At 37.9% G+C, this 23,085-nt stretch overlaps 1 protein-coding gene across 1 annotated transcript in view; it reads right to left on the reverse strand.

The window, feature by feature from the left end:
• STK4 (serine/threonine kinase 4) overlaps positions 1-23,085 on the reverse strand; it is a 91,843-nt gene that overhangs the window by 60,132 nt on the left and 8,626 nt on the right. Inside the window, exons 3-9 of the mRNA XM_055303569.1 lie at positions 20,674-20,802; positions 17,751-17,865; positions 11,977-12,141; positions 8,051-8,218; positions 6,813-6,950; positions 3,818-3,946; positions 2,857-3,043 (exon numbers count right to left, since the gene is read on the reverse strand). Of these exons, the coding sequence (XP_055159544.1) occupies positions 2,857-3,043; positions 3,818-3,946; positions 6,813-6,950; positions 8,051-8,218; positions 11,977-12,141; positions 17,751-17,865; positions 20,674-20,802 (1,031 nt within the window). The remainder of the gene's footprint in view (positions 1-2,856; positions 3,044-3,817; positions 3,947-6,812; positions 6,951-8,050; positions 8,219-11,976; positions 12,142-17,750; positions 17,866-20,673; positions 20,803-23,085) is intronic.

Consider the following 23,085-nt stretch of genomic DNA (forward strand, 5'->3'; position numbering starts at 1 on the left):
CTGTATGATTAAAGCCCTTAAGACAAGTAGAAGAAGATAAAGCACCAGAGTTCGTGAAAAGACTAGAGGTCAGCAGCTCCCAACTATGAAACAAACTTTCCTAACAAATCACACTGGCTACTGAAAGAAAAGAAAAAGAAAAAGAAAAAGAAAAAGAAAAAGAAAAAGAAAAAGAAAAAGAAAAGAAAAAGAAAAGGAAAAGGAAAAAGAAAAGGAAAAGGAAAAGGAAAAGGAAAAGGAAAAGGAAAAGGAAAAGGAAAAGGAAAAGGAAAAGGAAAGGAAAGGAAAAGGAAAAGGAAAAGGAAAAGAAAGGAAAAGGAAAAAGAGAAAAAAGAAAAAAGAAAAAAGAAAAAAGAAAAAAGGAAAGGAAAGAAAAGAAAACAAAAAGAAAAAAAAGAAAAGAAAAGAAAAGAAAAGAAAAGAAAAGAAAAGAAAAGAAAAGAAAAAAAGAAAAGAAAGAAAGAAAGGACAAGCTAAATTTAGTACATAGCATTCACTTGACAATTTACATAACACCAAATGTATATCTAAGGTGTTCTGATCTCAAGTGCAGGGGAAGAAACACACCTAAGAACACTGAATGAGGTAAGAATTTAAAGGGACTAGCAAGGTGACAATGTTTTTATAAACTCTTATAAATATCCATTTTTAAGGCCATAAAAAGTGAGAAGAAAAAGGGAGGGGGCAAAAAAAAGTTCTTAAAGTAATCCAAAGTTCGAAGCCCTAATTTATAGGACACACAATGACAGCAGCAGTATTTTTGGTCAGACTTCTTTTCTGAAAATAACTTTAGAAAATAAATAAAATTTAACATACTAATGATCCTATTACCAATAATATTTACTTTTAATAACTGATTTATTTACCCCCAGCTGTTGCAATACTTTTTTACAGTCTTTCTCCTAAGTACACATCAACATATGTTAATTTATCTTTTTACTTTTGTAAAACTGGGGAATGCTATAATTCTGCTTCCTTCTTTTCTCACTTTACAACATATCATAAGTATTTTCCTAACTCACAAAGTATTGTCCCAAAACAGGATTTTTAATGTTTTTGTATTGCATAATTAGTCCCCCTTATGGATGTATCATAATTTATTTGACCAATAATCTATTAAACATTTAAATTAATCCAAATTTTTTTTTACAATTATAAGTAACATATCTGGAAAAATTCTTAAATATAATTTCTCTATCTTCAATTATTTTCTTGGGCCTGATTCCTAGAAGTGGAATGTACTGGATCAAAGGTCTGAACCTTTTAAACTCCTGATGCATACTACATTCCAGAAAAGTCATACCAATCTACACATCCATCAACAGCACTATTACTCTTTCACCACCTGTACCCCTCTGACCAGAATCCTAAGACAGATAATGAGTCTTGGCCCCAAAAGAGAAAAAAGAAAAATAGAAAACCTTTTCTCTTCATAAACAAAGACTTGATTATAGACACATAGACCTGAAAGGTGAAAAGCAGAGTGGGCTGCCTGGGGCCCACAGCCTAGACTGGCTTGCTCCAGTCACGATAAATGGGCTATGGCTCCCCTGCGCTGATCTACCCTTCTCTTGCCTCTAGGACTCTGTGTTACACTGCTCCCTCTGTGGAACACCTCCACCCACCCTACTCCCTGCCAACCTTCCTGCCTTCTCCTTCAGAAATTCTTCAGTAATCCCTAATCCAGACTGAATACTCTTTCATTCTGCTTTACCAAGCCCCTGGATTAGCTCTATTTTAGAACTTGTTTCATACACTGACGTGTCATTAATTAGTGGTCTGTCCCCCACACAAGACAACGAATTCCTTGGGTGCAAGGACTGTTTTTTCAGCATCTAGCAAAGTACTTGAATACAGCATTGAAGAAAAATTCATGAAATGAATTAATCACAAAGCAAAGGGTCTAGAGCAGGGGTCACAAAACTTTTTCTGTCTATAAAGAACCAGAGAGCGAACATTTCAGGCTTTGGGGGCCATACAGTCTCTGTCACAACTGGTCACTCCACCTCTGTGGTACAAAAGCAGTCAAAGACAGTATGTAAATGAATGGACAGGGCTATGTTCCAATAAAACTTTATTGCCAAAACCAGGTAGTGGGCTGGATTTGCCCTGTGAACCATAGTTTGACAGTCCCTGTTTAAAGGAAGGACTTTTAAACTTTAAAAAGGGGGGGGGGTGGACAGATTATAAAAAGATCATAATGACTTAAGCCTATGCAAAGCTCAGGCTAAAATGTGCATCCAGAGCTCAATTAGTAGTACCATTTGTATCCCCAATTCCTTTCCTCTGTGATACAGAGATTAAGGGAAGGGAAGCAACAGAGGAGCAGAGTGGCAGACAGCACCCTGAGAGCCAAGCACCAGTGTCAGGACAAGGCCACAGGCCAAAAAGGAGAGTGGGATAAGAAGCAAAGCACAGATTTCAACTAGAAGGGACTTGATAAGATTTTCAAAGCTGTACAGTCATCCTGACTACAGACTGAGTATTGGTAAACCTGGGTTAGATCCACAGAAAACAGAAATCGACTGAAGATACCTATAGTAAATAGCTCAGAATCACATCCCATTTTGAACTATGTATCAAAACAATACAAATATATTTGCCTCCACAGATCAAAGAAAAGGAGAAAATGACAACATTCGATGAGAGGTGGCTATTCCAGCTCAAAAGAAAGACCTTCCTCATTGCTGATGCTTTCTTGCCTCTGATGCCTCAGGCCAGCTCTCCCCTCCTGCACCCACCCCTGCACAACCAGAAAGTGACTCCAGCCTGAGTCCATGTGGACTGTGAGAGCTTGTGTTCTCTAGAATTTGCAGGGGTTGTCTGAGAAGGGAGTATATTTAACCAGAGCCTTACTTTTCATGGTCCCTTCCTCTTCCTCATCCTCTGTGTTGATCACCATGGTGCCCAGCTGTGATGGCAACGTGTCCCCGTGCTCAATCATAGTGCTGGCCCCATCACTTGTGGTGCTGGCTACCCGGACGGTGCCCATCTCATCACCTGCTGCTCGAACCATTGTGCCAGAGTCCATCTCATCCTCCTCCTGTGAGAGGACAAACCTCAAATCAGGGCTAACTGGATCGAAAGGTTTTGAATTATTATTCATATCGGGGCAAGCATTTCTGGATTTGACGCTGATTGGGATTCTAGACCCACAGAACTGAGGGTCTTAGAACCTACTTAACCAAATAAGACCACAAAGTCAGGCAAGCAAGAGCCAGAAACATCCTCCCCCTCTCCCCTTCCTATCTCCTCTTCAAAGTTTTATAACAGAGGGGCACCTGGCTGGCTCAGTCAAAGGAGCCCTCAAATCTTGATCTCAGGGGTGTGAGTTTGAGCCCCACATTGGGTGGGGAGATTACATAAGTAATTTTTTTTCTAAAAAAAGGGGGGGGGTTTACAACGTAGATCTAAGAAGCTGAGGTGCACACCCTTGGAATCTCAGGCTTGTGAGGGAGTCCATGAGTGTAAAATCTATATTTTAGTATGGATCCTTGATTCTCCAAAAGGGCACACAAAAAAACAAATCTCCGATCTGAGCATTCGTTTTTCCGAATAAAAAAATTGAAGAAAAAAATAAATTGAGAAAATGATATGGGGCAAAACAGTAAAATTTGAAAGTGTCTTAGGAAGCGCTATGAGAAGAAGGCCAGCCTCAGCAAGCCATTACCAGTGGCCGGGACAGGACATAGTCATTCAGGAAGTGTCTTCAGCTCCAGGCGGCGGACTTGTTAGCCCCTACTCATCTCAACTGACCCGGCAATCATAAAATAACACGCATTCATGCCTGAGGCCCACAGCACTGCCTGCCACTCACGGAGTTCTCTTCATCATCCTGGTCCACCTCCCGCTGCTGGGCTTCCTGGCGTTTCAGCTTCACATCCATGGCCTCGTTAATTAAGTCCCGCAGTATTGACACTCCCTTGGCACTTTTGACAAACGGGTGCTTAAAAGAGAAAGTAGACAACACTGGCAATGGTTTATAGGGCACCAGTGCATACACAGTACCCAGCACACAGTAGGTACTGGATAATAGCTGCTTAATCAACAAATCTCATCTTTCTCTATTTTGGGTAACAGTTGTGAAACCACACTCACTTTATCACTCTGACTGCACATTCAGGCTTTGCCCATCTTTTTCAGCCTGGCTGCAAAGTCTCTGTTTCTGTCTGCCAAATCTAGAGATTCTCAACAGAGTGGTACCACCCCCTAGAGGAAGTTTTCTAAACATGCTGGAAGCTTGTCACCATGTTTGGAGAACACCAATGGTGTGTGAGGAAAAGCAGGGACACCAGCACTCCTTCCACGTGTGGAAGAGTCCTGCACAACAATGAACTGGGGCACTTTGTGCACACCTTTCGAATGTCTCAGAATATATGTATACTTTAGTAAATAATACCAAAAATGTTTTTCAAGAGACCAGCAAAAAGTCCGGTAATTTAGGGGATGATTTTGGAGGGGGCTTAAATGTCATAAAGACATTGTTTAAATATCAGTGAACAATTTATTCATTCCGTTTATTCCTTCCATACAATGTACTACACAGCATTTCTGACAAAGTTAGATAAAAAGGGATTTTAGCACAAAAGCATAGTTACTACAGAAATACTAAAACTGGTCACAAATATCTAACAGATGTAAACTCAAATATCAATCTGCAAAGACACTTGAAACACAAGGATACTGTGGAATTTCACTTATAAAAAAATGCTTGAATATTATTAATATTAGCACTACCTTACATTTTTCTTATCTTGCTTGTTGTACAAGGAATCCATGCTGTGAAAGTTACCTAAGGAAATTCCTTTTTTTTTTTTTGAGATTTCATTTATTTATTCATGAGAGACACACACACAGAGAGAGAGAGAGAGAGAGAGAGAGAGAGGCAGAGCCAGAGCCAGAGCCAGAGGGAGAAGCAGGCTCCATGCAAGGAGCCCGACGTGGGACTCGATCCCGGGTCTCCAGGATCATGCCCTGAGACGAAGGCGGCGCTAAGCTAAACCGCTGAGCCACCCAGGCTCCCAACATATGGAAATTCTTTTTGAGGGGTTTCCTGTTGTCTTCTCAACTTATTCTGTGTTGTCCCGTGTTTCTCTTTGAAACTCGTTCTCTATTGCCCAGCACCCACCAGAGGATATGGTCTCTAAATGTTTGTAAGTACTCAAACTGAGAGAATGCCTCAGCATGTGCTGGGGCTGCAAAAAAAAGATTTCCATAAAACCACCAATACCCCATCCTGGCAGGAAAAGAATGTGCCAATACACTTAGAAATAAGAGCCAGCTCATTTGGAAGAATATCATATTTCCTTGTTCTCTCTTCTCTTCATTTGGAAAAATCTATAAGACTATTTCCCTCTTCTTATCAGATACAAATAAGCCTGGTCTGTTATTATTTAACATCATTTTTATGCTAGCATCTACCCATTCATTGTCCTATATAGCTTGAATAGAATGATTTCTGTTCTTACTGCTCCTAAATCTGAACTCATTTATGGGGACGCCTGGGTGGCTCAGTGGTTGAGTGTCTGCCTTCAGCTCAGGTCGTGATCCCAGAGGCCTGGGATCCAGTCCTGCATAGAGCTCCCCACAGGGAGCCTGCTTCTCCCTCTGCCTATGTCTCTGCCTCTCTCTCTGTGTCTCTCATGAATAAATAAATAAAATCATTAAAAAAATAAAATAAACTCATTTATGGTTCTAGGTCCAGGTATATAACTATCTCATTATATCTGCAGGTTGAGTCAAGCTAGAGCCTATTGCTATACTGACAAATATTTAATTATAAATCTTTGTGTCTCCATTATATCATATACATTATACTAGCTGTTTTTAAATTATGAACATAAACAGATTTCATGATTTATGAATTTCAATCCAGAACAGGAGTGGAAGTATTAAATATACATATTGGTTAAAAAAGGAGGAAGAGGGGAAATACTGGGTCTGACACAGCTGAAAACCATTGGCCTAGCCCAAAACAACCATAGATATTTGTCAAATCCACATCATACTACTTTTAATATGGGTAAAACAGCATTCAAAGTTATACACATTATGCCACTTAATCTTCACCATATAAGAGGCAGATAAACTTTGTCTCCATTTTACAGATAAGAAAACTAAAGCAACAGAGAGGTTATATTATTTGCCCCAGGTCACAAAGCTAGTAAACAGGGAGCCAGGATTCAAACCTGGGCAGTGTGACTCCTGAATCCAATCTCCTAATCACTGAGCAGCTGGCCTGCAAACTGTTCCCATCCTTCCAGGCCCACGCTCCGAGGTGACCTGCTCCAGGAGAGCAGTCTCAGTACTGCCAGCCCTAAGTGGCCTCCTCTCATCCAGACCTACAAGGGCACCTACCATTAATCTCAGTTCCTCATTGGAAGAGGGTAGATTTGTGGGAACTCCTGCTTTGGAACCTAGAAGACCTAGGCTCTAGTTGCAGCTCTGTTGCTTCTCAGCTGAATGACTTTAAATAAGTTAACCTTTCTAAGCTTCCATTTTTTCACCTATAAAACTGAAATATTACCCATCCCTCACAGGGCCTCTGTGATGATTATATGGCACCCAGCACACAGCAGGTGCTTACGAAATGTCGGTTCCCAGTCTCTGACCCCCACAGAGCCCTCCATTTTCTTGCACTACTGTCTTGTTCAATGATTTAACATTCTCTTCTACTCTGTTAGATTCAAAGCTCCATAGAGGCAGAGAATGTCTTATACTTCTTTGCCATCTCCAAGCAGGTGAGTTGACAACATCTTTTGGCCAGTACATGAATGAAACAGAGGGAGGCAGCATCGTGGGGAGACTCATACCTGTAGGAGTTGAGTGGCTGTGGCTCTCTGCTCAGGGCTCTTTACAAGACATTGCTTCACAAAATCCATGAAGTTATCGGACCACAGTTCTGGCTTTCGAAATGTAGGGGGAGGGTTGGTGGGAATCATAAAGATGGCCTGGTTAAAAAAAAAAAAAAAAATTGGTTTTCTTGGTAAAAGTGGTGCACTAATAAAAATATGACTAGAGATACCTCTGAAATTGAAAAAAAATATTTTCCTCTTATCCACTGATACACCCATCCACACCAACAAAAGTCTAAGTGTCTCAAAGTGGGAAGTATAACAATTAGAGAAGTTGATATAGCTCTCTCTCTCTCCCTCTTTCATATGTATTCTTGTCGCCTCAACCTCACGATATCTAGCAAGGTTTTCTTTGGTTGTTGCTAACCACTGTACGCTGGCTTTCAAAGTGAAAAGGCAAGAGCTGGGATCCCTGGGTGGCGCAGGGGTTTAGCGCCTGCCTTTGGCCCAGGGCGCGATCCTGGAGACCAGGGATCGAATCCCACATCGGGCTCCCAGTGCATGGAGCCTGCTCCTCCCTCTGCCTGTGTCTCTGCCTCTCTCTCTCTATCTGTGTGACTGTCATAAATAAATAAAAAATTTAAAAAAAAAAAAAAAAAAAAAAAAAAAGAAAAGGCAAGAGCTGAGAGCATCAATATCCTGACAGTAATCTCAGCCCTACAGTTGTCAAAGTTCCCTCCCCCATAAAGGTCATCATCACCACAGGATATGAGCAGTAACTGCAAGGAGATCATAAACCTGGAAGTCCCACAAATTACAAGGGATTCATTAACCTCCAGGCCAAGCCAATTTAATGTATTTGAAAAAAAAAAAAAAAAAAAAAGCCAAAAAACCGGAACACCACATTGCAGTTAAATTCTAACTATTTTAAAAAATTAAAACTACTATTTACTGAGTTTCCAATAAAAGAAGAGCCAGAATTTAAAAAAAACAAAACCTCTATAATAAGCAGCAGCTTATATTCTTTAAATCTACCAGTAAATCCTCTCACCCTTCTCCACTCCTCCCCACCAAAAAAGAGGGAACTTATCTTTGAACACATGAGTACTTGAGTTGATCATTGATTACAACTAGTGGAGTCTGTACTGACAGTTATCAATTATATACAACTCATTCATTTACTGTTAGGTATCTAAATCAAGTAAGTCACTAACTTTCTAATGACCAGTAGCTAATCACCCTACTGGTGTCCTTACCCTCATTGGATGGATATCGGCATATGGGGGCTTTCCCTCAGCCATTTCTATGGCAGTTATTCCCAATGACCAGATGTCTGCCACACAGTTGTATCCAATTTCCTGAATCACTTCTGGAGCCATCCAAAATGGTGTCCCTATCACTGTATTCCGTTTGGCCATGGTATCCTAAAACAGAGAAGGGTAGAGATTAACATTACGTTTTAAAACTATCGAGGAAAGGAAACTTTTCGAACAATAAGAAACATCTTGTACTTGGAATATATATATGGGTAAAACATCCATACTCAAGGCATGATTGAGCAGGTCACAAAAAAAATTCAAATGACCTAGAAACATAGAAGACTTTGAATTCTTAAAACACACACATTTAAAACCCCACAAAAATAACAAACACTAAAATGAAGTTGACAAAACTTTCAAAGATTAATAATAACTAGTGCTGGTAACAGTATAGAAAGTCAAGCACTGGGCAGCCCAGGTGGCTCAGTGGTTTAGTGCCACCCTCAGCCTAGGGTGTGATCCTGGAGACCCGGGATCGAGTCCCACGTCAGGCTTCCTGCATGGAGCCTGTTTCTCCCTCTGCCTGTGTCTCTGCCTCTCTCTCTCTGTGTCTCTCTCATGAATAAATAAATACAATCTTAAAAAAAAAAAAAAAGAAAGAAAGAAAGAAAGAAAGTCAAGCACTAAAATAGCATTACTAGAGTTTAAATCAGTACAAGTTTTTCTGGGCAATTTGGCAATTTTGTCAACTTAAATATCCATATCCTTTGATCTGAATTTTTTCCAGAAATGTATCCTATATGCAGGTATCTAAGATATACACACAAGTGTTAGAGAAATATTTGTAGGAGAGGTGGGAAAAATAAAAAGGAAATAACCCAAACGACCATCTAAAAGGGGGTAAATGAAACACAATAAATATCCACCGTATTTTTTTTTTAAGATTTATTTAAAGGCGCATGGGTGGCTCAGTTTGTAAGCGAACAGGTCTTGATTTCGGCTCAGGTCATGATCTCAGGCTCCGGGGATTGAACCCCAGGTCCAGCTCCCCACTTGGCAAGGAATTTGCTTTTCTCCTTCTCTCTCTGCCCCTCCCAACCTCCCCCACCCTCATTCACTTTCTCTCTCTCTCTCAAATAAATATATATATGTAAAAGATGTATTTATTTATTTGAGAGAGAGAGAGTGCATGTGAGCAGGGGCGAGGGGGGCGTGGCAGGGGCAGAGGGAAGAAGACTCTCTGCTATGCATTGAGTGCTGGCTCAATCCCAAAACCCTGAGATCATGACGTGAGCTGAAATCAAGAGTCAGGCCCACTGAGACACCCAGACGCCTCATCCACCATATTTTTTTAAAAAGGAAGCGTGGAAAAATGTATAAGACATATTATAAAAAGAAAATTAGATGGCAAAATTATATATAATATATAATCATGTTGTATACATTATATGACAAATCAGTAACCAATAATAATAAATACTGTTGTTATATGACTAGCAAAAGAAAAATCTCAATACACACTGAACTATTAACAATAGTTACACCCAGAAGGTAGAATCACCAAGGACTTTTACTTTCCATCCCATTATTTCTACAACACTCTGATGGTTTACATGGAGGTACAGAACAAGTGCTATCAAAAAATTAAAAAAGAAAAATCATGTGTATGTGTCTATGTATACATATAATTTTTCTTTTTATTATATACATAAATTTTATAAAATGTATATATAAAGTCTTAATTTGAGGCTTATAAAATATGAATCTAGCACACATAGGCAAATAACTATTTGTCTACTTCCCCAGAATGGTGTGGCCTTAATGAAAGAGAACCTTTCCAGAGCTCCTGTATTTTAGGAAGAGGACGATTTTAAACAGAACTAAATATGCAGTAGGAGTCCCCATCATCATCATTCCTGTTCCTTCTGAAATGCCTGTGGCTTCAGTTAGGCTATGCCAGTCAGGAACAAATGACAGGTGATATTTTTAAATTGATCTCACTTTGTTGATTCTATGTAAAAAACTAGCACAGGAACTACCTTAGTGCTTAGTCATTTCCTTTGCTCTGAAACTTAAATTTGCAGTTTTCAAATGGTGGTACTCAAGTTGTTTTTGAGGATTATATCCTTGAAATACTCATCATTTAGAAAAGAGTATTTTGGATACCTAGAAATTTTTTGAAAACTAAGATTAATGAGTGGATACTAACCCAGCCTGATCTGTATTACAAAGTTATACTAATGCATAGCATAACAAGGGAAAATATAAAGTTCAGAACAGACTATGGCTACGTATGTCTGTATTTATACATATACATAAACACACACATAAAAAAATAAAAAAAAATAAACACACACATATATAACTTGAAGATATAATTAAAATGTTATTCCAAATTAACAAAGGACAAAAAAGCAACTGGGCATCTGGCTAGTCATTTGTAAAACTCTATACTTAATTTCCTAACTTATACTTTTCACCAAATAAAGTTCAAATAGGTTGAAAATTTAAATACAAAGCACAAAACCTAGAAAGCACTAAAAGAAAGTATAGATGAACAGTTATATAATGTTGGAGCAAAAAAAGACTTTAAAGGTGACATCAAAGGCAGAAACCATAACATGAAAGGGAAGTGGATTTCCCTATATAAAATTTGGAAACTTTGGTGTTTAAAGAAAAATCATAATGAAAGTAAAAAGATAACTAGCAAACTACAAAAAGATGTTTCAACATATATAACATAGGATTAATAATTTTAATATAAAATTTTTAAGTTTTGGTTTACCTTTTTCAGCAGATTTTTTTAGAAGGTCCAACACAATTAGGAAAATTAAGATGAACAGTTAAGTTCCAAAAGAAGAATTATAAATGGCCAATAATCAAATGTAAAAATATTGTTTCAAAAATGATTTAAAAATACAACTTATTGCTCATTCAGCATTGGCAAATATGAGGGAAAATGAATACATCCTTTTTTTTTAATTAATTATTTTATTTATTTAAGTAGGCTCCACACCCAATATGGGGCTTTAACTCATGACCCTGAGATCAAGGGTCACATGCTCTACTAACTGAGCCAGCCAGGCCCCTCCAAAATGGACACATTCATATATTACAGTTGGGAGCATAAACTGTCCCCTAGAAGCACTTTATGTGTTAACAACAAAATCTTCGAAAGGTCAGAAATTACAATATGGAATGAGTTTCTGATTTTCTTTTTTAAACAGCAAAGCAATTTTTGTGCCATTGCAATACCTATCAAACTCCCTAATATAATCTAGGCAGATTTAAAAACAAAAACCAAAAAACTCTACCTGATACCAACTCTAAACAAACAAAAAAATATTTTTTCTCCTGCCCAAGAAAACTGTTTGATATATAATATTGTGAATTTTAGTACTACCTGTCCAGAACTGTTTCTATTTTTCTACATCTATATTATATATACTTAGATATTTTTCAAAACCAAGTAATTCTACATTTCCTGTTTTGAAACGTGGTTTTTTTCAATGCCATGCACTGGTGAGGTGGGAGGAGACTCAAAAGACTATCCTGGAACCGGACAAGGAGAGTGTTTTCAGTAAAGTAAATGCCAACTGCTACCGGGTTGAGATGGTGTTACGTCTTATTCTGCAAGGAAAGCAGTTTGGATTGAATTTTTCTTCGTTTTGTAAATTTAAACTTCTACTCTATCATTTCTTGTTTCAGCTTTTATTTTTATCAAAGTTCAGTCACGGGACCTAAATGCCAGGAAAGGACCTAAAATAACCTACTACCTCTTTCGCAACTTAGTGGCACCTTCTATAACCTTTTTATGAATACAATGAAATTGGGTATTTTATTTAAAAAAAATGACGAAATGAAAAGAATTCCTTCTCAGGATAGAGCTGAAAGTTACCAATAGAAGTAACATTTTTACTTACTGTAAGTTGACCTGCTACCCCAAAATCTGCAAGTTTTGCATGTCCTTCTGTATTTAGCAAAATATTTCCTGCCTTGATATCCCGATGTATTTTTCTCATAAAATGAAGGTATTCCAGTCCCTTAAGTGTTGATTGCAATATTGTAGCTATCTCATCTTCTGTTAACTAAAAAAAGAATGGAAAATTAAAATTCTATCAGTTTATATTATTTTACATTCAAAAAAGGCAAAAAATTAGATCCAAGTGCCCTTCCTAGAATATAAGATTGTATTCAACCTGTGACAGCATTTGACAGCTTACACCATCACTCCATTAACCCCTACTAAAGTTACATCTCCTATCCCATCTCTCCCCAAACATCAGATTCATGTACCTGACCACATCTTCAACTGAATACCTAACAAGCATCATAAGCATAACACGTCAAAATCAAATTTTTTATTTCTACTGTTACCCTACCCATCTACTTACCACCCGCCCAACCTACTTATTTTTCCCACAGTCTTCTCAGGGAAAGGCAGTTTGAATTGCCCTGGCTGAAAACCTGGAGGTCATCCTTGGTTCTTCCCTATGTACAAAATATATCCATATATATCCTCTGTAATCACTAATAACCATGGTCCAAGCCACCAGCATGCCCTGCCTAAACTATCCAAATGTCTTCCTAACTGCTTCTGCCCTTGACCCTTGACAATGTCTTTTCCACATGGCAGTGAGCCATAATGAGCCAAAATGAAAGCCAGATATGCTCAAAATTTTCCAATGGCTTCCTGAGCCACTCAAAATTAAAGCCAGTCCTCATCAAAGTCTTACATGATCTAGTTCCCAGCTACCTTCATCCTCTACTACTTTCTATCTTGCTCATGCTGTTCCAGCCTTCCTTGCTGTTCCTCAAACACTCAAAGCACACTTCCAGTTCTGGACCTTTTCATCTCATGTTCTTTCTGCCTACACAATTCTCTTCATGCAGAAAGTCAGAGAGGCCTTCCCCAGTTCCCTCTGTTCCTAGATCGTTCTCTATTCATTGATCCTACCTTGTTGGTAAATGCAGTATTATATCCTCATCTGATTTACGCATTTGTATACCTACATGTGATATCTTCCCTACTAGGAACATAACCCCATTTTAAAAAGTCTTTGGGGGCTCCTGGGGGGCTCAGGTGGGTAAGGGCTTCTAACTCTGGGTTTCGGCTCAGGTCATTATCTCAGGGTCGTGAAATTGAGCCCCACATCAGGTTCCATGCTCAGTAGGGAGTCTGCTTGAAGAGTCTCTCCCTCTGCCCGTCCCCCACTCATGAGTGCACCTGTGCTCTCTCTTGCTCTCTTTCCTTCTTGCTCTCTCTTCCTTCTCTTTCCTTCTTGCTCTCTTTCCCTTCCTTGCTCTCTTGTTCTCTTTCCTTCCTCCTTACAAATATGTAAGTCTTGGGCAGCCCAGGTGGCCAGCAGTTTAGCGTCGCCTTCAGTTCAGGGAGTGATCCTGGAGACCGGGGATCAAGTCCCATGTCAGGCTCCCTGCATGGAGCCTACTTCTCCCTCTGCCTGTGTCTCTGCCTCTGCCTCTCTCTCTCTGTGTGTCTATCATGAATAAATAAATAAAATATTAAAAAAAATGTAAGTCTTCAGACTTATTAAAAATAAATAAATAAAAAATGAAATGTCTTTGGTTTGTTTACTATTGTATCCCTAGCACCAAGAAAGCCACCCAGGACATAATAAGTCCTGAAAAAATATTTGAATAATGATGAATAAATGAAAGCAAGAATGCTGAGCAACACAGAATATCTGCTCAGTTCCATGGTGACTTGGGGCAGACCTAACTCTAGTGCCAACCAAATGTAATCCATCAGCAAACTGTCTCCCTTTTGACAAACAACTCATATTTAGAAGAGAGTAGGCTATGGTGCAAAAAACATGGGAATCGGGATGAGAAAGACCTACTTTTTACCCTTGGCTCTACATTCTAGCTTTATGACCTAAGCAAGTTATCAAACTTCTCTTGGTCTCGGTTTCCCAAACTATAAAACAGGACCATCACCTTTCTTCAAGAATGTCATGGAAATCAGATGATGTAAGAATACACACGGCTTAATAACTACTCTGTTACCAGTCAATGAACAAATAGTTAACAAGCATCAATTATGAGCTAGGCATTCTGCTAATAACATTAAAAATAGCATTTATTGTACTGTAAGCACTATTTTTGTAATTTTGTTAAATCTTTACAAAAATCATATGAAATAGGTACTATTATCATCACCATTTTATAGAAAACAAAGCTGAAGTACAAACAAGTAATTTGTGCTAACAAATTATAGAGCTCTTACTGTAGTCCAAGCAAACACTACTGATAAGGTTGCAAACTAGAGTTTGAGTACCTTCTGCAGTGAAACAGAACAAAGTTCATGTGACTTATTACGCCTTATTCTAACCAGTTAAGCAAATCAGTTAAGGGAGCAGTGCCCAATATTAATATAATGTGAACGACAAATACAACTTTTACTTTTCTAGTAGCCACATTAGAAAAGCAAGCAAAATTGGGGTGCCTAGGTGGCTCAGCAGGTTGAGTATCTGCCTTTGGCTCAAGTCAGGATTGGGTCAGGTCCTGGGATCGAGCCCTGCACTGGGCTTCCTGCTCAGTGAGAAGTTTGCTTCTATCTCTGCCCCCCTCTGCTCAAGCTCTTTCAAATAAATAAATAAAAATCTTTTAAAAATAAACAGCAAAATTTAGGGATTCCTGGGCTCAGCGGTTTGGCGCCTGCCTTTGGCCCAGGGCGTGATCCTGGGGTCCGGGGATCAAGTCCCATGTCGGGTTCCCAGCATGGACCCTGCTTCTCCCTCCTCCTGTGTCTCTGCCTCTCTCTATCATAAATAAATAAATCTTAAAAAAAAATCTATATTGTCTGTAAAAAAATAAATAAATAAAAATAAAAAATAAAAAAGCAAAATTTTTAAAAATTAAAAATAAATAAAAGCAAAATTAATTTAAATTAATTAATTTTTTAGTAATCTCCAAATCCAACATGGGGCTCAAACTCATGACCCCAAGATCAAGAGTTACATGCTCCTCCAACTGAGCCAGCTAGGCACCCCAAAATTAATTTCAATAATATATTTTAATCATATTTGTCCAAAATATTACCATTTCAACATGTGATCAATATATTAAAAATGTAAAGTTTTTATGTTTTTCTTTTTGCAGTAACTCTTCAAAATCTGTTATTTTATACTTATAGCACATCACAATTCAGACTAGCCCCATTTAAAGTCCTTAATAACCACACGTAGCTATTGACTGTCATACTGCACAAAACAGAATTAAAACATTTTACAAAATAATGTGTAATAATTAAAGATTAGCACTTAATAGTTTAAAATTACATAAATACAATAAACTAATATTAAAACATCAAATGCACCATCAAAATTCATTTTGGATGGTTTCAAAATACCTGAAACAATAACTTAATGCTGCACAGAAGAAGGCCTTGAACCCAGTTTTTTTTTTAAGTAAGCTCCATGCTCAGCAAGGAGCACAATGCAGGGCTTGAACTCACAACCCTGAGATCAAGATCTGAGCTGCGATTAAGAGTCAGATGCTCAACCAACTGAGCTGTCTCTGGAGCCCAATTTTTAATTCAATAAATTACTCAAGATTTGGGACTTCTTTAAATATATCTTATGATAGGACATAATTCCTAGCTAAAGAATTTGCTATTTGATTAGAAAAAAATACTAATTCTGAATAATGTAAATTAAGAAAAGGATATGGTCATATAGATAATCCAAAGTTACAACTGAGTTTTATTTTTATTTTTTATTTTTAAATTATTATTATTTGAATTCCAGTATAGTTAACATACAGTTTTATATTAGTTTCAGGTCTATAACTTACGGATTCAACAATTCCATATATTACTCAGTTCTCACCATGATAAGTGTGCACTTACTCCCCTTCACCTATTTCACCCATCCCCCATCCACCTCCCTTCTGGTGACCATCTGTTTCGTTCTCTAGTGTTAAGAGTCCATTTTTTGGTTTGTCTATTTTTTCTTTGTTTGTTTGCTTGTTTGTTTCTTAAATTCCACATGTGAGTAAAATCATACAACACTTGTCTTTCTCTGACTGGCTTAGTTTGTTTAGTACTATACTCTTTAGATCCATCCATGTTGTGGCAAATGGCAAAATTTCATTCTTTTATATGGTTGAATGATATTTATAAATATATATACACATATAAGGATACACCTCACATCTCTATCCGTTCATCTTCCAATGGACATTGGGCTGCTTTCATGATTTGGCTGCTGTAAATAATGCTGCAATACACACAGGGGTGCATATATCCCTTCGAATTAGTTTTTGTAATCTTTGGGAAAATACCCAGTAGTATGATTACTGGATCTTAGGGTAGTTTTATTTTTAATTTTTTGAGGATACGACTTGAGTTTTAAAATATTCTTTTTTTTTTTTAAGATTTTATTTATTTATTTATTCATGAGAGACACACGGAGAGAGAGGCAGAGACACAGGCAGAGAGAGAAGCAGGCCCCGTGCAGGGAGCCTGATGCGGGACTCGATCCGGGGACTCCAGGATCATGCCCTGAACCAAAGGCAGACGCTTAACCACAGAGCCACCCGGGCTTCCCGAGTTTTAAAATATTCTTAACCTTATAATTTATATAGTACCTCACAATATCCAAAGTACTTTCACATATTTAATTTTCACAATTCTGCAAATGCTTAATATAGGTATTATTCCTGTTTTTCTTATTAAAACAAAACAAACTAACCAAAGGCTAAGTTGTCTCTGGCTTCTACTTTTATCCATTCACAGTCCACAAAGAAGCCACAGCAGCAACAGCTTCTTGTTGTAGTTGGAATAAAAGTCAAACTCATTACTGTGGCCAACAATACCAACAGGATCCAGGTCTGCTCACCTATCTCACATCATCTCCTGCAGGTTCCCCCAACCTCTCCTCTTTCCTCACAGTAGCCTTCTTTATGTGCCAAACCTGTTCTAGCCTCAGGATCTTTGCACTTATTCCCCTACCTAGAATGTTCTTTTCAGAAGTCTAGCTCCATTTTGTCATTCAAGTTTTACTTTAAATGCCACCTCCCTGAGTGGCCTTTCTCCATCATCCACTCTCAAGTAGCTCACTGAACACTCCCCACCAGTCCTGTTCCTTCAAAGAAATTATCACTATCTGGTAATTCTTTTCTAGTTACCATCAATTGGCTTTTTGGTTGCCCTGCTAGAAAATGTATAAACACAAGAACAGGGTTGTTGTCTTCTTTACTACTGTATCCCTAGGGTTTGGAACAATGTTCTAGAAATATTCACTGTATAAACAACTAAATCTGAATTAAAGCCCTCGACTCCTAGCTTTTATTCTAGTGATCACAGTAAGGGCAAATAATCTTTCACAGAGATTATTCTCTAATTAATAGAATACAGACATTGTAAATCTATAATCATGCTGGGTAGGAGAAGAAAACCAAATCTAAATTTAAACATTTAAAACTCATTGCTTCAACAAGGTTTGATAGTCACTATTTTCTTTCCCACTATGAAATAAGCAAAACATGCTAAATATCACTGCATTGGCCTGGTGTCAAAAACACCACTTTTAGGAGGCACCAGCAATAAAGGGGGAAAGAACCATGGAAAAGAGGAAATTCAACAGTCATCTTTCTTGGTACGGCAGTAGGAGAATGCCCAGGAATATAAGGCCAGAGACTAGCTCAGCTGCATTGTTCTAGAAGGTAAACTTACCGTTTTATTCCGTAATCGAATGATATCAGACACGGAACCAGCCCCACAGTACTCCATAACAATCCACAAGTCTGTGTTCTTAAAATAACTGCCATAATATTTGACTACGTGAGGGCTAAAGAGAGAGTGACAACACAAATAAGTGAACAGCCTTCTATACATGAAAATTAGTTTCTCTGCTTAAAAGATCAATTATTCATATTTAAGGTTAAAATAGACGCCCTCTTGATAAAAATGTAAATATGAAGTAATTAACGTTTTCTAAATAATAAATAACCAAAGTGAAAAAAATGTATGGGTACTTTAACCTGCATTTCTAGGTCTACAGTTCTTCCCAGGAAGAGAACTATAGCTATTCAAAAATAAATAGTTACCATCATAGTACTGTTTATAACAATAAAAACTTAGATACTATCTAAATGTCCAACAATAGGGAGTTTAAGAAATAATGATATAGCCATATAATGGAATAACCACAAATCCATGGAAAATATTATAGAAGAATATTTGATGACATAAGATAGCTTGCTTATAAAAAAAGAAAGAAAGAAAGAAAGAAAGAAAGAAAGAAAGAAAGAAAGAAAGAAAGAAAGAAAGGTTACATAATAGTAAGCACAGTGAAATTCCAAGAGATATGGAAGGATACATATACCAAGTAGTATTTAACAATGATTATCTCTCCAAAGGGAAAAGTGATTTTCTTTTCTTTTTATTCACATTTTTCCAAAAAGTCACATGTATTTTATAATAAGAAAAAAAAATCACACTACAATCTATCATAAAGAAAAAATATTCAAGGGGAGCCTAGGTGCTTCAGTTCGTTGAGCATCCAGCTCTTGATTTCTGGTCCGGTCATGATCTCAGGACCCTGGGATCAAGCCCCATGTCAGGCTCCCTGCTCAGCAGGGAGTCTGCTTGTCTACCTCTCCCTCTGCTCCTCCCCACTGCTCATGTGTGCCCATTTGTTCTCTCTCTCTTTCAAAAAATAATCTTTTTAAAAAATTTTAAAAAGAAAAAATAGCAGTATCAGACCTGGAATTTTGGGTCTCAAGCTTGAAGAGAGATACCAAATGAGATTTCAGAGAAAAGTCAAATATCTTATTAAAATGAAATAATCTGCCCACTGAGAGCTACTAGCTTTAATTAGATTGTTATCAAGGCTAAATAATGTTGCATTATTACCAAAGATGCTAAAATGTACCCGGTTTCATCAATGCTCAGAATTTCAAATGTCCCTCACTCTTGGGAAACACGCCAGTGACAAGGACAGCAGGAAATACACACGATTAGTGAAGACATGGATGAGTTAAGCCTCTGAGGTACAGGTTGCCACATCTGCTCTCCCTCCCTTAAATTCCTATAGTATTTACTGCCTTTACAAGGAAGTAATCTCAGCTATTTACTGTTGGAATGTCTTCTATGTATCTTATATCATCAGCTAGATTTTCCTGTATATATATATAGGCCTGGTCTGTCCAATTTGTCTCTAAACTCCCAGAGAACAAGAACTCTGCCCCGTACTTCTCTGTACTCCTTACCATGCTTAGCAGAGTAGGCTCTTCGAAATAACTCTTCTTTAATTAGACATATTTGCATACTCTGTTTGAAACATAGCTCTTGTGTAACCTAACAGAAGAGTCAAAGTCCCTTGGGGCACCTGGGTGACTTAGTCGGTTAAGCATCAGACTCTGGATTTTGGCTCAGGTCACGATCTTGGGGTGGTGCGATCAAGCCCTGAGTCAGGCTCTGTGCTCGTGGGGAGTCTGCTTGAGATTCTCTCCCCTTCTCCCCCTGCCCTTCTCTCCAGCTCACACATATTCTCTCTTTCTCTGAAAATCAATCTTTAAAAAGGAGTGGCAAAGTTCAATGTGCCAACTGGAAAGAGCTTCTATACTGTATGTATCTCATAGAGGTGGGAAAGGAAAACTTCTACCAAACTATGGTCCATCCAGCCAAGAAATACATTTCATCTAGTAGAGAATAACCACAAAAGTATAAGAATAAAAGAAAGGAAGGGAGGGAGAAGAAGAGAAGTAACTGCATTCACAAGCCTGTGAGATCTAAGGGCTCCTGGGCAAATTTCCTCATAGGCAGCCTCACCTGCCCCAATGCTGAAACTTTACAAATTGGAGATCCTAAGCTTTCTGCTGACCACAAGAGCTTTGGGAGGATGGATGCAGCCTCTGGAGCAAGACATTCTCATTCTCCTTTCCACTCCCTAGAGCTGGCATTGACCCTAAGTTTGTATATCTCTCAAATTTAAACAGTAGTGGGGAAGCCAGCTCCATCACTGCAACCGACTCATGTTGTGACTGAATTTCAGAAGAGATCACGTGCTTTTCTGCGGCTGCCTGGTGGCCTGACTTCCTGCTTAAAGCATTTGACAAATCTTAGTTCCTCAAAAATAAAATTCTTAACTACTCTGAGCTTGAAGAATTCTTTTTTAAATGTGAAGGAACAGCAATACATTTAAAAAATGCTCTTTTTTATGGATCTATCTGATATTCTAATGTTTCTACAGCTAAAAGTATTTTGATTATCTCTTCTTAGCTATCTCTACAGAAATGTTTTCTCAATAGGAAGTAAAAGAGATCATTATCAGATGGAGAAAAAAAAAAAAAAAGCCAGCACCACCACCTTCTGCCTCTCTGGCTCCTCTTCCTAGTTTTGAAATAGGGAGCTTACTGCAAAAACAAACAAACAAAAAAAAATCTATGCAGAAACAGAGGCTATAAAAATTTAGCTACTAAAACACACATTTTTTTAATCAGATTTGTTTCGGAAAAGAACATGTGTAGTGATTCCACCTAAACTTTCTCTTCCGCAAAATCTCTAAGTAAATACATCTGTATATGTTAAACTCCAAATAATCACAGCTAATCCAAAACCATGTTCTGTCCAAAGTAACACCACATGCCTTTACCTGTCACATTGCTGCATGATAGAGATTTCTTTGATTATCTCCTGTAGGTCTGATTCCACTGGAACTTGCTTAATTGCAACAATCTGACCAGTCTCTTTGTGAATAGCTTTGTACACACTGCCATAGGACCTGTGATTGGGGGAAAGAGAACATTTATAAAGGCAACGCGAGTCCAGAGATAAAAAGTGGTAAAACAAAGGCAACTCAAGGTTCTTTTTTTTTTTTTGCAACTCAAGGTTCTAATTTATATCCCTAAGTGTCTAATACACCTATATTATTTACAACTGCAAAACTGAAATAGCTAAAGTACTTTGGGAAAAAAAACTGTTAATTTCACATTTAATCTTGACTGAAGGTATTCAATTAAAATAATCACTATTATAGTAACTATCATGCATTGCCTGCCTGATGTCTGCTAGAAACTGTGCATCATCCCAATTCATACTTACAAAAAATAAACAGAAGAAGTCATTAGCCCTATTTCATAGAAAAATGTGTAAAGACTCAGAGGTTACAGGACTTGTCCAATGTCAGAGGTGAAAAATAAGTGGCCAGGCCAGGATGTGAATCCTGATGTGTCTGAATACAAAGCTTATGTTCTCCCCATATCTACCCAGACTAGAATGCAGAAATGGAGATCTATGTATTCTTGTGTTCACTCCAATACCACAAGGTCCTTCCATCCTTGCTCCTTAATTGCAATAATACTTAAAACATTATGGAAACTAATTAAAAATCTAAGTCCCTTCAAATGTTAGTATCATGTGAACACAGTACACACAAAGCCTTTTACTCCATCTTCCCTTAGGAACTTATTATCAAAATAAATACAAAGCTATCTGTCCATTCAGTTTGGGGCCCAAAAGAACATAAGACTTAGAATAGAAAGACCAAGGATTTGCACCCTACCCTCATGACATATTGGCCATCATTTGCAAACATATTAACCTTCTCATACCTAAATGTTCTCACCTGTAAAATGACAACTCAAACTACAAGACAGTTGTTATGGTCAAATATCATCACCCCACACTGATTACATTTTCACTGGAAACCTTGATGGCTGTCAGTGAAAACACAATGAGTCTTTCCTTCTTCCCAAACCCACCTATTTCTTCACACTGTCTTGGCGAAAAAAACAACAGAACAGCACCACCTGATGTATTAAAGTAGCTGAGAGCTCTAGCTGCCAAAATGCTGCTCCAGAACCATTTCAAAGTGAAAGTAACATAAAACTAAAAAAAAATATGCAAAACACATTTTAAAATTTCCATCCCATCAGACTCCCTCATGTTGGCAAAACTAGTATAATGATCCTTAAAAGTTACGTAATTTTTTTTCCCAGAGAAAGGCAACCACTAACCGTGTGTGGAATACCTGCCTGCTGCCCCTTCTTCCTTATGAAGATAAAATTCTGATTCACTGGGACAGCCAAGGCTTGTTCCTAGGGAATAAAATAGGGCAGTCCAGATAGTCAGCATTCCTATTCCTTCTCCTGGTGACTGAACTAGTAGTAAGCATAGGACCTAGCTCTGGTCAATGAAATTTGAGGGGAATTCTGAAGGGATTCTGCGAGAGGCTTTCTTCCCTGATGAGAAATGCACAAGAAGGCCCATTTTTACCTGCCACTTTCTTTCCTACTTTGGTTACCATTTTGTAAGGCATGATGGGTGAAACTAATGCAGCCATCTTGAGATAGAGAATTACAAAAATGCTAAACCATTATCAAGCCAGTTCATCATTCATCAACCCCAGCTTTATTATTACTTAGTTGCCCTTATAAAATGCCCTTATTGGTCAGCCATTGCTCGTTGGGTATTCTGTTATTCTATAAAGTTATTCTAGATAACACTAGGTCCTGTATGTGTGAAAATGTCCATATTTCACATTCTCATTGGAATCAGCTCTGCTGGATAGAGAGTTCTTGGATCATAGCTTTCCCTCAGCACCCTTTCTACAGTTTTCCAGTTTCTATTAGTTGCTAAGAAGTTGGCTATCATCGGATTATCACCTTTCATAGGTAATCTCTCTTCCGGTAGCATTCAGGATTTCCTCCTTATCCTTCACATTCTACAATTTTACTATAAAATAACTAGGAGTTGATTCATTTGGCACTTCATAAGCTTCTTCCATTTGAGGGCACAGGTTTTTCTTCAAGTCTGGATATTCTCAGCATTATCTATTTCCTATCTCTTCTATTATCTCCTCTAGAATTTCTATTACTTATATTGCAGCTCAATACATGCTGACCTCCTGATTTCTAACAGTTATTTCTCTGTCCTGCATTTTGTGATCAGTTTCATTTCTATCTCTCAATTCACAAATTCTTTCAGCTTGTCTAGTTCACTGTTTTTCCAACTTCTTGGGCTTCCAGAACTTCAATCATTGCCAAGATTCCCAACTTTAATTTTT

This window comes from Nyctereutes procyonoides, unplaced genomic scaffold, assembly GCF_905146905.1.
Source record: "Nyctereutes procyonoides isolate TBG_1078 unplaced genomic scaffold, NYPRO_anot_genome, whole genome shotgun sequence".
Classification (NCBI taxonomy): domain Eukaryota; kingdom Metazoa; phylum Chordata; class Mammalia; order Carnivora; family Canidae; genus Nyctereutes; species Nyctereutes procyonoides.